The 15,451-nt window shown below is 35.4% G+C and overlaps 1 protein-coding gene across 1 annotated transcript in view; it reads right to left on the bottom strand.

Annotated features, from left to right (window-relative positions):
* The window catches only part of GDI2 (GDP dissociation inhibitor 2), a 37,323-nt gene that overhangs the window by 10,829 nt on the left and 11,043 nt on the right, over window positions 1-15,451 (bottom strand). The window contains exons 2-6 of the mRNA XM_027858932.1: window positions 15,301-15,408; window positions 13,861-13,960; window positions 10,176-10,310; window positions 2,207-2,405; window positions 1,305-1,436 (exon numbers count right to left, since the gene is read on the bottom strand). Coding sequence (XP_027714733.1) covers window positions 1,305-1,436; window positions 2,207-2,405; window positions 10,176-10,310; window positions 13,861-13,960; window positions 15,301-15,408 — 674 coding nt within the window. The remainder of the gene's footprint in view (window positions 1-1,304; window positions 1,437-2,206; window positions 2,406-10,175; window positions 10,311-13,860; window positions 13,961-15,300; window positions 15,409-15,451) is intronic.

The following is a 15,451-nucleotide window of genomic DNA, read 5'->3' as shown; positions in this document are numbered from 1 at the left end:
AATGATATTGAGACCTATTTTTTTAGACATGACCAATGAGAAATTTTGTTTTGCTTGACTATACACATTTGTGTAGTTCTGTTTTTCTTGATTTCTCAATGGGGAGGAGGGAGAGGAAAGTGAGGAGGTGAGAAGGCTGATCATTGAGTGAAAATAAAATAGTACTGAATTTTTTTAAAAGAAAGATAATCATATTTCTACCTTCCTTAATCTTCTGTCTCTCCAACCAGATGTGAAGTTCCTAAAAGGTAGGATATACATTTTCTCTTATTTTTCACTTTACCTGTGTCTTCCACACAGTGAATACTCAAATAAACATTACTGACTGAATTTTTGCAAGATAACACTCATTTCAAAGCCAAAAGTGACCATGACCATTAATATTGCTCCTGTAAACATGAGACCTGTTAGTAATACCCATTCTGCTTTACCAAAAATCTTTAATGCTTCTGACCTTTAGAATTCAACTTGAAGTGAAAGATCTAGCTCCCTCATTTTACAAAGAAGAAAACTAAGGTCCCAAGAGGTTAAATAACCTGTCAAAAATGACAACACAAGGAGCAAATGGCAGAGAGGGCTGGAACCAAAGCTCTCAACTTCCAGTTCTGTTTGCCTCTAATGTCCTTTAATCCTTCTTTACTGTTTGTTCTTCTTTGCTGTTTTATACAGAAAATTCAGAAAATATTTCATTTCTCTGATATTTCAAGATTTTTTTTTTCAAGAAAAAACACCTTCTGGGGAAAAAAAACCATTGTTGAACACCGTAATTCAAAATTAGACATGCAAATTCTATGTCATCATAAACATATGGTAATGGGACCTTCTAAAAAATGTTTTGGAACTTAAAATATCCAAATGAATATTAAACTTCTGCAGAAGTTACCTTGGGCAACCACATATTTAATTCAATGATGTAGCAGTAATTTTAGAACTGATTTCAGGACCACGCCATGTAAGAAAATTCAGTTCTGTGCTATAGTCATACTTTCTGAACCAAAATATTATTACTCGCCCTGTTAACACTAAACTTGGCTATGAACTGTTCTGTTTTTCCCAAGGATCAAATTCACTCATAAAGAACAGAAATTTTCTATTGTGAAGGATATTCAAAAGAAAGGAACATATGAAATTATGGTAATTCCAAAAATGTCTCAAGTGATATCAAATAAACATATACCCTCTTCCTGAGATGACTATGGCGATGTGATCCAATGAAGTTTTCCATGCTGCACATTAATATCAGCTAATTTAACTTAATTAGAAGATCACATTTATACTCAGGCATCAGAAATATGGATTTTTACCTTGCAAATCCTTGGGGCAGCTCTCCAAGGCCATAGAGTGGATAAAGATATGGACTCTTGCCATATCTTGCCAAAGAGTCACTATAAAGTTTAATCCTGTTGATGGTTTCATAACATGGTTGATCTAAATAGCTGAAAAAAATGTAATGACAATTAGTAAAGGTTTTACTTATAGCTATTTATTTCTAATACTAATCTCATTTCTCAACTGTACTGTTCCTAAGTGTCTGATTTACGCTTCAAGGTATAATAATGCATTTGCTTCATTAAAATGCCTACATCAGAGAACAGATATATTCCTGAAGAGCGCACTTAGAGAAAGCTTCAAAAAGAAAGTCTATCTTTAAACAACAGTATAAAACATAAAATGAAGAAGGCTGCAGGGGTAGCATGGACTTATATTTAAATTACACTTAGTATCTGGACTAGGTATCCAAACATTGGGAGGAAAAAGGGGACAAATCTGTGATTTCAATGGTATAAGAACTCTTGGTGAAGAAATTCCCTTCAATGATAGACTCGCAACTCAAGTGTCAAGGAAGTCACCTTGGGCACTGATTTGCACAGGGACACACAGCCATTATGTATTAAGAGATGGGACTTAGACCCAAGTTTTTCCTAACTCTCTCATGACACCAAGCTGCCTCTCAAATGAAAAACTAGGCAGTAAATAAAAATACGCTACAAGATATGCCCCGCACAGACCTCTTCATATGTCTTTATTATTTGAAGAGAATAAGGATAGCTTTAAATGAGCATTAGGGTTCTACAATTTCATCTCAACTGTTATGGAAGAAGTTTTATTGAAAGAGCTAATCTGTAGTACTTTTAGAATTAAGGGACCTTTTGGGGAAATCTTGAGATTTTTCAAAATTAAGACCACTAAAATACCAAACACTCACTCGTCAGTTCTGTAAAGGGCAAGGGCATGGCCAGTGAAATCTATGACATCTTGGCCCAAATCAAACTTCTTGTACACATCTCGCATTGTAGTCTTCCTAGGATCAACACCCTCAAAAGTTCTGGAGTCTTTTTCATCAAAGTTGGCAACATATACTAAGAATTTCCTGAACCGACGTTTCTCAAACAGCCCCATCAGGCCTAAACATATTCACACATGGGAGAAAAACATACACAAAACATAATGAAAATTGAGTAGTAAGGAAAATTTAAGAACCAAGTCAATAATTGGGAATAAGAAGTTCAATACAATGTTCAAGGTATACTACAGGAAGAACTTTGGAAAGAGTGGTGATACATCCTCAATTTCATAAACCTTCCCAAAGCTGAAGTGGTACAACTATAGCAAAATTATAAATTTTCATTTAAAATATAATTACAAAAGCTCTGTAAGCTTTAATCACCATCAATTAGTGAAGTATGAAGTGTACACCTTTAAATATCACTGTCAAGTAAAAGAGTAACAAAAGATATTTCTTGCAAAAAAATACTCCCAAGTACCCTGTTGCTATTGTGTTCTATTAGCAATGGACACTGGGAAGTTGAACCACCTGATTGAGATCAGAAATCAAGCATGGGTCAACATTCTGAAATTCTGGTGTACTTCTTTCCCCCTTACGTAATATATGCCCTCAATTATCATTAGAAAAGAAGCTTAAGGTTCCCTCCCCACACTCACCGCCCCCAAGCCAAACTAGATTCACTTGAAGTGCTACTAGTCATTTATTTTAAAAAACTGTAAAGTAAAAAAAGCCTTTCTACATAGTCTTTAGGTTGAACTTTTTAAATATACTGTGGTTTTAGTCCAAACACTAATTCAAATAAAGATATTTCAAAGGTTAAAAAATCAGGACATCATTCATTGTTTACTATTACTCTCTACTTCAAACACTTTCAGACCTTCCCATCTACATAAGCATTCTTATCCAGCAAGTTATTTTAAGCTACTGAAGCTTTAAAAAAACAATTAGTCTAATGACTGGACTACATTTAACACTTGAGTTATGCCTAAGTAGCAAAAGGTAGATTTGTACTTTATAACATAGTAGGGGAGCTGTGGCTAAGCCTCTGACTGCTATTTTGTTCTACCTCTGTATGGGACAAGCTGGGAAAAACACAAAGTTGTGGCAGAACTCAAGTAAAATATCTTTAAATATCTACTATGACAGCACTGTGCTATAGTGCCTAGGGATGATAAAAAAATGAATAAGACAGTGCTCAAGTTAGTCTGCAATCTGTTAGAGGAGGTAAATTGAGGATGCAAATAACTACAAGACAAATCAGATTGCATCAATTGATAAAGTGTTCTATCAAAGAGTCACAAATATAGCTGTTGCCTAACAAATATTTTTAGCCAAACCATTGCTTTCTTGAAAATTTGAAAAATCCCTAATTATGAAAGTTAAGGTAAGTGTATTGAATATGATCCCTACTTTATCATTTCCATAATAGTTAATTTTATATGCCGAGCTGTCTATTACAACAAACGGGGTTTCATTTTAGGTACTACATGTACATTCATATTGTAATCTGGCTTCTGACCTCATTACTCAAATCAAAATGTTCCCTCCAGCTACTAGTATTGTCTTAATTGCTAAATACAATGGCCTTTCATTAATCTTCATTCGTTTTGCCATATCTACATTTGACATTGGAGATTATCTCAATTCTCTGAATTTCCATGCCTCTTCTATGACATATCTGGCCACTTTTTCTCAGTCTTCTTTCTTAGGTTTTCATCCATATTCTGTCACCTAACCCTCGCTCTCGAGCTCTCACTTCTACTCTCTATACCCTTGACCAATTCCCATGGATTCAATGATTCAAAAAGATCTAAATATTGCTTCACCAACTGAAATTAGTAAAGTCCCTTTTTCCATCTATCCTCCACAAAGTTACCAAATGATACTGCAAAAGAACAAGTCTGACCATGTCCTTTGTTCAAACACCTTTCTATTACCAATCAAATACAAACTCTTCTGTTTAGTATTTAAAGTCTTTCACGACGAGATGGCAACCCACCTTTCCAGACTTGTTACTGCCCTACACACACTTCCAACCAAATTTGTCTTCTTCATTTTTTCCCCACACAGTAATTCATCCCTACCTTGTCTTTGCACAGCCTGTCCTCTACACTTAGAATGCACTCTTTCTGCAACTTTGTCTCTAAGAATCGCTCAAATCGTTAAGTTCAGACTAAATATTCCCTCCTGAGTCCCTTTTCTAATTTCCTTAGTTGTTAGTGCCTCCCTGCAAAATTAACTTGTATTCTCTTTGTATATTTTGAAACTTACTTGTATGTGTGCACATTGTCTTACCTGATACAAAATTATGCTGTATTTCAAGTCGTGTTTTACTTTCTGGACTTGCCTACCCAATTTTTAAGCTCAAACCAAATACTGCCTCCCTTTCCATGCAGCCCTCATTGATCCCCCTGGGGCAATCTCCAGTTGTCCTGATCCATATCTGGCCAGTGGACCCAGAAAGGCTCCAGAGGAAAAAGTGAGGCTAGTGACTTTGCAGAGCCCTCTCTCACTTAAATCCAATTCACTTGCAAATCATAGTATCATCTTCCTGATGTCATGGTCCTCTTTGAGAATGAAGGACAAACCACAAACCACACTGATCTCCTCAATCAATCAACCATCATCTATTAAGTACCTATGTGCCAGGTAATCCTAGGCACTCAGGAAACAAAAGAAACAATCAAGGAGTTTTCACTCTAATGAGAAAGTAACATTTACTAACCTATAATTCTATTTATGTATGTATATACCTACCCACATATACATATATACACAGAATAAAGATAAAGAGAGTAAGTTAATGGTAGTTAAGGAGAAAGGAACTAGCAGTTTCAAGGATCACAAGATCATTCATAGAGAGAAGGAAGAGACCTTAGAATGAATCTAATCCGAACCCTCAATTTTATGGCTGAGGAACTGGAGCCAAGAGAGTTTAAGTGACTCACCCAAGAATACCTGGATAGATAGCAGTACCAGAATTCGAACTCAGGTCCTCTGATTCCAAATCTAGTACTTTTTCCACTGCACTAAAGGCTCCATCTAGAAGGTGGTACTTAAGCTGAATCTTCAAAGAAAGAGATTCTATGAAGCAGAGGGAAGGAGGGAGTGCATTCCATGCACAGGGGAATGGACACTTCACAGGCTCAAAAACCAGAAATGAATATAAAGACATGAAGAAAAGAACCATTTGGCTTGACTGTACCATGTGGGAGGTATAATGCATAATGAGGCTGGAAAGACAGGTTAGCGTCAGGTTGTAAATGGTTTTAAAAGCTTATCAGAAGAGTTAATATTTTATCCTAGAGGCACTAGGGAACCATCCAAGCTGACTGAGTAGGAGTCAGATAGTCAGATCTGCACTTAAAGTCACTTTGGCAACTGTATGATGGACAGTGGGGAGAAATGTGAAGCAGGAGAACAATCACGAGGCGGTTGCAATAATTTAGGCAGAAGGTGATGAGAAAATAAAGTAGCGACTTTAAGTAGAATAAGGACTACATGCGGGAGATGTAGAGGCAGAAATAATAAGATATGTAGTATAAGAGAGAATTATATCTGTTAAAGTTACAAACCTGGGACACTGAAAGAACAGTGGTGCATTTAACAAAATCAGGGAAGTCTGAAAGAAGGGTAGGTTTGGGGAAAACGGAGGTAAATTTTGTTTTGGACATGTTGAATTTAAGACAGAAAGCTGGACAAAGAGCCAGGACAACCTGGATTCCAATCTAGCCTGTGATACATACCGATTCTGTGATTAACCATGGGCAAAGAACTTAAAACTCTAGGCAACTCTTCATGCTAAAAGTTGCAAAAGAGGCAGCTAGGTGGGTCAATGGATAGAGCACTGGCCCTAGAGTCAGGAGGACCTGAGTTCAAATATGACCTCAGACACTTGATACTTACTAGCTGTGTGACCCAGGGCAAGTCACTTAACCCCACTGCCCACCCCCCCCCCCCCCCCGCCAAAAAGTTGCAGAGAAGGGGCTGATCTTCTCTAGGAAGCTGTCATTCTCTTCTAAAGGGAATTTCTTCATTTGGGAATGTCCTATAGTAACAAAATCAGTCATCTCTCCACATTCACAGAGGTTAGGGGCGCAGGACCCCAGTGAATGTAAAAAACTACAAATAACTCTAGGCCCCCACCCCAAAACTTTATTTTTAATAATTCTGATATTTATTTAATACGCAAAACAACACACCACCCATAAAAAAAATTGCAATTTCTACACAATTTCTCATACACTATGTAGAGTCTTCACAGCCCATGTAGCTGCAGCAACTGCTTCAAGGATTTCCTTCTCCTTAGAAAAGCACAAAATACAAAGTTCACTACAGGAGAAAATTACTGAGTCTGGATGGTAGGGATAAAGCAAAGACATTTCTAAACAGTATGTATAGTCAATAGTTCTTTAATGCACTGAAACTTTTTGACAAAATTTAACTGTTTATAATAAATTATGTATAAGATATGGGTAAATGATAAAACATTAACATACAGTATTTATGCGTTTATGACTTACCAAATTCTTTTTCTTTATACATGTGCATCATCTGTGATTTTCCACAGTATGCTGCAAATCTCCAAAAATTCCCATTTAATTATCCATGGTCTAATAACCAAATAAATAATCAAATAACTGCGAATGTCAAGGGATGACTGTATATGTCTAGTTCCTTTCCTTATCCAGGACATTTAGTTTGAAACACCCAAAAGAGAGTTGGTGACACTGGACTACAGCTCCAATGAGCTCAACACACTCTTCTCCCCTTTAGAACTCATCCAACATTTTTTCCTTGTGCCTCTAATTCATTTAAACATGTGCTCTTATATAGCATAGTTAACAGTGTATTAACACATTCCCCCTAATAGGCTGTAGGTTCAATATCTTATCTAAACTTTGCATATATCTCAATATTGTAGTTACCTCACTACCCTTGTAAACAATAGAAGCATAATGTTTACTTAATTAGATGTGCACAAATCCCATGGAAGAGGCTGGACTTGAACTGTGCAGTATAAGGATGAATGAAAAATAAGAGAGAGAGGACATCTCCAAAAGGGGAGGATAGCATTAACTTTTTTTCATTAAAATTTTATTTAATTTTTTTAAAAACCCAGAAGCATCTCAATAGGAAAATCAGAAGAACCTCAAAATGAGTTAATAGTCTGATCTGATTTAAATGATAAGCAAATTATCTACTTGAAAGGAACAGATGACACTGAGTTCATATGAAATCAATTTATGGGGTTTACAGCTATGCATAATCTTAAAAGGAAGACTAAGATGATAAAATGTCAGATTGTTAGTAACTGGTTATTATGCAGGAGTTATATAGTCATAAATATCAACATATTTATGAAATTCTGATGTTTCTTTTTTTATAACAAAGCTTATAAGGCTGAAAAGTAAAAGGCTCTTGGTCAGTGGACATGCTAATGGCGATCTAAATCATAAATACTGACATTCTCTGTAAATGAAACTATAAAATAGAAAGGAAGCTACAGCTAAATGGAAAGAATATTCATGTATTCTCTTTGGAGAACAAATTAAAGGAACCAGCACTGTTGATTTTGTCATACACTGAAGGGTGGAAAAAAATCATTCAATGTGATATTTGATCATTTTATCTGGCAGCACCTATTGCAAAAAGATCACCATGAAAATAAATGCAGCTTAAGTGCTAAAAATATTGGAGAAGATAAGGAGAAAGAGAAATTGTATGAAGAACTTGGTAAGGCCTTGCAAATGAAATTAACAAATATTTTAACATTCAAGTGACTTCATTGCAAAAGCATTACAGAAGGACTGCAAAAATTGTTGAAAAACATGGGTCAGGAGTAAGAAATGAAAGAAGTCAAAGGTTTGTAGACTATACGGATGCCTCATGCCAAAATATCAATACTTCCTTCAAAACTGTCAGAAAATATTGGACATGGCAAACACCAAATACCATCATAAAAAATATTTAACAGACAAGGAAAAAACATATTACTGATATAGGAATCATTCCCAATCAGATCTCTATGCCTTCGGCGGCTATGTAGCATAGCTAGCTATAGTTCCCACAGTGCTAGACTTGGAGTCAGAATGATCATAGCTCAAGTCCTAACTCTGCAGCCAAAGGCAAGGACATCATTTCTTCACTCATAAAATTGTAACAGTTACCCCTCCCTTATCAAATAGCATAATGTACATAAAGTGCTTTGCAAAGTTTAAAGCACTATATACATGTTTTTACTTATTTTGCTTCTTATTAGTATTAGATAAAGATCATTATCAGTATTAAACTGGAAGAATGGCATGCAATTGAGTCAACCAGACCTATTTAAACAAACTGCTGACACTGAAAAATGGTAAATGGGTAAAAGGGTGTGGGTTAGGGTTTTGATTCAAAATGATGACAGAGATTGTATTCCTTTGAACAGCTATTACTTCTCAGCAAACAAGGCACGATATTTTGTCTCCTGTGTAAGTAAACAAGGATCTATTTGTTCACTCCAGATTAAACACTGTGTTCTGATTTGCTCTTTCGTTTCTTTTTATCACCCATTTTACAAAGTTACCCCAAAAACTTTAATGTTAGAATCAAAAATCTCCACAGCAACTAACTCACATACAAAGAAATACTGAACTGAGTGTCTGACCTTGGAGAGAGCGCCAGACACCCATATAACTTGGAGGGCTGCTGCGCAGCAAGGCAGGGGGAAGAAGCCCTCATGTTGTTGCCGCTCATCACATAGTGGGCATCAGCTGCAGTGGCGCGTGGTGTGACTGAACTCACTTTGTCCCTGTTCAATGCAGTAACAACTGAAAACACAGCAAAAAGATACGACTCTTGCTCCTCTCAGACTAGAGAAAGACTGACGATGGTTGGTTGCTGTGGGTCATGTGACAAACAGGAGAAAGTGTGCAGTGGCAATCCACCCGCTAAGTTACATGACGGACACAATAGGTGCTAGTGGAAGGCGGGTTAAGCAGGGGATGGACAAAGCACTCGTTACATCTTTATTTTCTTTCACATCCTCTACATTTTTCGCAGTCCACCTGAAATAGTTTGGTTGGCCACAAGCAGTCCACAGGTCTTAGGTTGTGCAGGCCTGTATTAAGGCTAACCATTAAGTCCCATCAAATCCCATCAAATTAAGACTTTTTTGGGGAGTGAGCGCGTAGAGAAAGGGGAGTGGAGAAACTCACTGAATGGAAAGAACACTGGAATCAGAAGCTGAGCTCTAGTCTGAGCTCTGCCACTTACTAGATATCTTCCATCTACTCTGCTGTACCTAACTATTTACATGTTGCTTCCTCATTAGGATATAAGCTCATGGGGAAAGGGGATTGTTTTTAACTTTCTTTGTATTTCATGATTTAGCACAATGACTGGTCCATAATAAATAAATAATATATAATAATAACAAAATAAAATTATTTTTTTAAGGCAGTTGGGGTTAAGTGACTTGCCTGGGGTCACACAACTAGTAAGAGTCAAGTGTTTAGTCTGAGGCCAGATTTGAACTCAGGCCCTCCTGACTTCAGGGCTAATCATCTATCCACTGCGCCACCTAGCTGCCCCAAAATAAATTTTTTGGGGGGGGGGTTAGACAATGGGGTTAAGTGACTTGCCCAGGGTCACACAGCTAGTAAGTGTTACGTGTCTGAGGCCAGATTTGAACTCAGGTCCTCCTGAATGCAGGGCTGGTGCTCTATCCACTTCACCACCTAGCTAACCCCCCAAAATAAAATTCTTAAAACACTGATAGCTCCTTTAAATTCTCTGCATCTCAGTTTCCTCATCTATAAGATGAGGGAGCTGGACTTATCTCTTAAGGTCCCCCCTCCCAACTCCAGGAACTTAAGAAAACAAGATTTAAAATAAAACTACTTACTAGATGCCAAGGCTTCTGCCTCAGTGGAAGGAACTTTGTAAATTTTTCCTCCCTTGTAGACAAAGCTTCCTTCGGTTACTTTGAAGTCCAGATATCGGGTGACTTCTGTATAAAGCAGCATCTTAACCAACTGACCTATAAAAAGATTAGTATCAAAGTTTTAAAACTGTTATTTGTACATGATTAATAAAGAGATTTGACCAAAAGTTAAAGATTAAACATCATTTCCTCCTTTCTACCAAAATGATTAATACTATAAAGTTGCTACTACAGAAGGAACAGCACAAAATCTTACCCACTTCATGTCTTTCTATAGCTGTTCACTTGCAGAAAGTCCATTTTTACCTTATAAGTCTTTGAGTAAGTCAGTCAACAAACATCTATTAAATGACTATCATGTGCTATGTACTGCTAGATGATGTACTCTGAAAAAGTTACTATGGTATCTATTATACTTTTTTGATCAAAACCACTTTACAAGCAGAACAAGGCATAATTATTATTAAACTTTAAGCTTTCTGTGTTTAATTAGCAATTTGTTAAATTAAAAAATCCCAACCTTAAGTCATTAGTTCCATTCTACCTATAACACTGTATTTTATTTTTTTGCATTTAAAAACTCTAGGAACCTCTATGACTAAGGCAAACTCTCTTCCCAGTTATTTTTATCTTTTTATACTTTTTTTAACTTATATTTTTTTCTGGCTATTTTTATATATTTATATATTTTATATATTTATCTATTTATCTGGCTATTTCTTCCTCTGTTACTTTTCTTTACAAGTCATACATGATTTAATGATTTTTGCCAGGGCATTTTTCCTTCTTCACCTCCATTCTTAGTTTAAAGTCACTTGACAAGATCAACAAGTCTCCAAGGAAAGTCTCCCTGGTCTTCCCTGGACTCTCCTGGGTCCACTTTGTCCCAACCCAAAAACCTTCAACATTATTACAATATCTTTGACCACAGTTCATAAAAACACATCCCTTTTTTTCAACAAGAAGTACAATTGATAGCACAGATAAAACACCACCAGTGCCTGAAAGTCCACAAAGTCCTTTAGTTTCCTATTTAAGAGTTTCAGACTCCCCAAAGAGTCTTTCAGGTTTCTGGAGCAGTATCATGTATCCTGACACAAAATCATCAGTTAGACAAGTCCAAGGTTAATGATCACATCCCAGATTCTTCCTCCAAGAAAGAAGCTTCATATCCCTCAACAGGATGACACCAATAATTATAAAATCTTCTTTGTGGACTCAAGATCTAGCACTCTGAATTCTCTAGCACTCTTCATTTTTTTTCTTTCCTCAAATTAATGCATGATTGCTATTACTCAGCAAGTCCAGATCTATTTTCTAAGTTTCTCATACCTGTATTACTCAGAAATTTAGGAAATTCATCTATTCTACCAAAGTGACTATGTGTACAACTTGTAGATCAGTCCTTTCAGTCTACATTTTAAATAACCATTTAAATAATTTACATTTAAATGTAATTCAGTCTACATTTAAATAACCATTATTTCTAAATGCATTACTCACCTGTAGTTTTTTTTAACCACTTTACTCTCACACTAAGCACACATAGGATCAAATAAATTAATATTTATTGCATTACATATTTATATAGTGGGAAAAATATATCCCAAATAAATGGCTTGAGTTAACTTAGTGAAAATTTATGCAAGTGATTGTTTTTAAAGTTAGCATTTAGATTTCTAAGTTCTCTTTCATAACTTCACATAAATTCACAAGCTTATTCTACTTAGTGAAAACTCAAATTGATAATTATGCCATATTAAAACTAATAACTATAGGTTCTCAAGTAATACATTACTATGTAAGGGAGGGATACACTTTTTTCTCTCCTGAAATACATGTGGGATAGAAACTTTAACAATCATTAATTTACCTTTATGATAACTCAAAAGTACCACTATCATGTCTGTTATGAATGCCTGCCATTATACATGAGTCTTTAATGTTATTATGTGAAAATTATGTGAAAATATTATTGTTTTCTGGTCCTCCCAAAGCTCTCAATTTAATACTCAGTCCTGATGATCTGTATACATTATGCTACTTAACATACTGTTGCAAAAGGAATACTATGATTTTGGACTACATCACCCCTACATAAATGGAAAAGCTATATAAATATCAACATGATCCTAAATACATATTGCTGATCGAAGTAGAATGAACATTGTATTGCTACTTACATTTTCCAGTGCTAATCATCATCAGAACCTTTTTTCCTACTTCTTTTTTAATATATATATTTTAAAACTTTATCTAATAATTACCACCACCTATGTAGCAGCAAAGCATTATCACATGAATTTTCATGAAACTTAGCAAGACTGAAATTAGTCAACCAATAAATTAATATTTACAGTTTCCATAGGTGCACAGAAGACTTTGCCACTGCCCTTTTTTTAACGGAAAATGTGATCGGCTTACTCTTCTATAGAGACAAATATCAGTGCTAAGATCAGCAGTGATTTTATAGGCAAAAGAGTTCAGTGAATTCTTGTACTAAAAAAAAAATGCTATTTTCTCAAAGATCTCACCATTTACTTTTTGACTATCCTACTTTATAACCAATTTCCAAGATTTAAAAAAAAAACCTCAGCAACTCACCACCAAAAGAACACTTAATGTAATGTTTATAGCTTAATCCTTAAGACTCTTTTATTTTTACATCAGTAGTTCTTCCTAGCCTTTATTTTCTTTTTCATGTCAAATATTAAAGATTTCCACTATTTTCTCCAACTTATTTATTCTTTAGCTTATTCTTATTTATAAACGAGAATGCTGAATATTCCTAAACTTAAAAAGTCCTTAATATCTTATTTATTGTATTTGTTTTCAGTCTTCTCATGGAGAAAAAAATTAATTTAGTCATAACTCAACCTTATATATTGTTTACCTACTACTTCTACAACACAAGCCTGGAGAGTAAAATTTGGTGTATGATGTCTTAATTTCTACTACATGGGGAAGGAGAAATCATCGAGAAAACCTTTACCCATCACGTGGAAAACCTTGAAGGTCCAATGCTTTGCCCTCAAGGTTCAATTATTATCTTTTATCCACTGTTCAATCCTTTTCATTATCTGATCTAAATGATTCTCTAGTTCTTCTGGTACATTTCTGGGCAGGTGGTGTACTATTTCATGGTTGTAGAAGGCCATGACGTCTTCATAAAGAATTTGGAAAATTTCACACTGAATATCGTCCTGCAGTTTCTTTACACTGTATCCCCTCTTCTCAAGTCTTGTACATAATACAGAATTAACTGTTTGAAGCACAAAAACTATATGAAACTATCATTCAGGGAAGAAGTCAGAGCCATGGTAATCAACAATAACTCCACCTTCTTTCACTTTATTTTCTAACTCATCAACTACTCTATCTTAACCCAAAATGGGATATTCATATTCTTCATCAAAGCTATCACATAACTGTCCTTCTTCTGCTAAATTGCTCACATTAATGTATGTCCCTCCTGTTCTTGATGCAAGTTCTTTACCTAACGTGGTCTTTCCAACCCCTGGTGTACCCGGGAGCAGGATGCTGGGCAGCTCTCCCCAAGGGAGCAGCAGGCAGAGGCTCCTTTTTTCCTACTTCTAAACTGTATGTAAGACACACAGAGAAAATCAAAATCTCTGATATTCCTTACCATTGGCCATAAGGAATTTGGGGATTAGGTCCACGTTCCAGTCTCTTCCCCGTCCCATGGAGGATGGTGGTGATCCTGGTATATTAAACCTCTTGTATAACTAAAAAGAAAGTAATACATATTTAAGTGCACATTTTTCTTTGAATTTCAATACATATTTCAATGTGAAGTTAGATTCGAAGAAAGATAAATGTATCAGAGTTTCTGCACTGTTTATACTACTACTCTAAATACAGTAACTGGAGTCTCACTAAAATGCAGTTCTTGAAGTTTACGTCATATGTAACACCTTCACAGGTTAGACTATCTAATAAGAAAGCCCAAGAGCAGATCCATTAAAGTATCTCCTTTATTATAAAAAAAAGTTCCAGTGTCTATTTAAATCTATTTCACTGGACAGTCACTTCAGTAGCAAAAACACAGGACTACTTAGAAAGAAATAAAGAAAAAATATTGCCAGCAGCCTGCATTTACAGTATTGCCTTCAGGAACATCCTTTCTTTTAGTAAAAATAATCTGTAACTCATTTTCTCCCTGAGCAAGTTATAAGAGCAGGCTTATAAGAGCAAACTGAAAGCCAGATTTAATTTGTTCAGCTGTCAAAATAGTTTGAAGTTTTCAAGAATATTATACTCAAGAATATAAGTGCAATTGTTATGATAATATAGAAGAGTACATTATTTCTTATTCTAGAAAAGGAAACCTAATTCACTTAATTTGTTTTTAGTACTGTTCAGCTTTATCAAACTCATGGACATGAAACTAAACAAAATTCCATACAATTTTCTAAAGCATGACCACATACAAAAAATTTCTACTATCAGAAAAATCTAATGTTGAATTAAGCATGTTGTTTCCAAAATTTTTATGTGAAAGGTGTCCCAAAAGAACAGACCAACAGTTCTTGTCCACAATCTATTAAGTGTCATAACAAATCAGCTACAAATGGTGGCAAAGATCACAAAATTTCTACTATTCCAATCCAAATAAGAAGTTTGTTAAAAAATCCTTATATAAATGACAAGACAGAGCACGGTTTAGTAGACAGATAACCTTGGAATCAGGTTGAGCATATGTTCAAGATACACCTCCCAATCGAGTCATTTAACCTTGCTCAGGACCTGAAGAGTATTTGAAGAACGCTTGCCATTTTGCACTGGTAAAGGAAATTTCCATACAAGGACTTCCTTACAACAATGAAATCATAGGCCAAATAATAACAAAAAAGTACATGATACAGCAGCCTAGTAGAGTGTAAGCATTTCAGTACTAAACTTTTGTTCAGAAGAACAAAGATGTTCAAGAAGGATATAAATGTACATAACTGATATATAAATGTAACCTCCATGTAAATATCAATATTATATAACAAGAGATCATCCTAAACACATAAGTAATGAGATCTGATAACTGAAAAATGAATGATGAATTACAACTTACATCTTCCAGTGGTGTAATAGATGCACTTTCACCCCCATAATAGGAGTTTCTATCCATGTGAAGGACCTTCTTCCCATTTACTGACATGATACCAGAAAGTATGCATTCCTGTATGGAGAAAATAAGTATTTTAAAAGGTAGAAAGGTGTGC

Source organism: Vombatus ursinus, unplaced genomic scaffold (genome assembly GCF_900497805.2).
Source record: "Vombatus ursinus unplaced genomic scaffold, bare-nosed wombat genome assembly UNPS02013950.1, whole genome shotgun sequence".
NCBI lineage: Eukaryota > Metazoa > Chordata > Mammalia > Diprotodontia > Vombatidae > Vombatus > Vombatus ursinus.
This window is presented reverse-complemented; position numbering and strand designations above follow the sequence as displayed.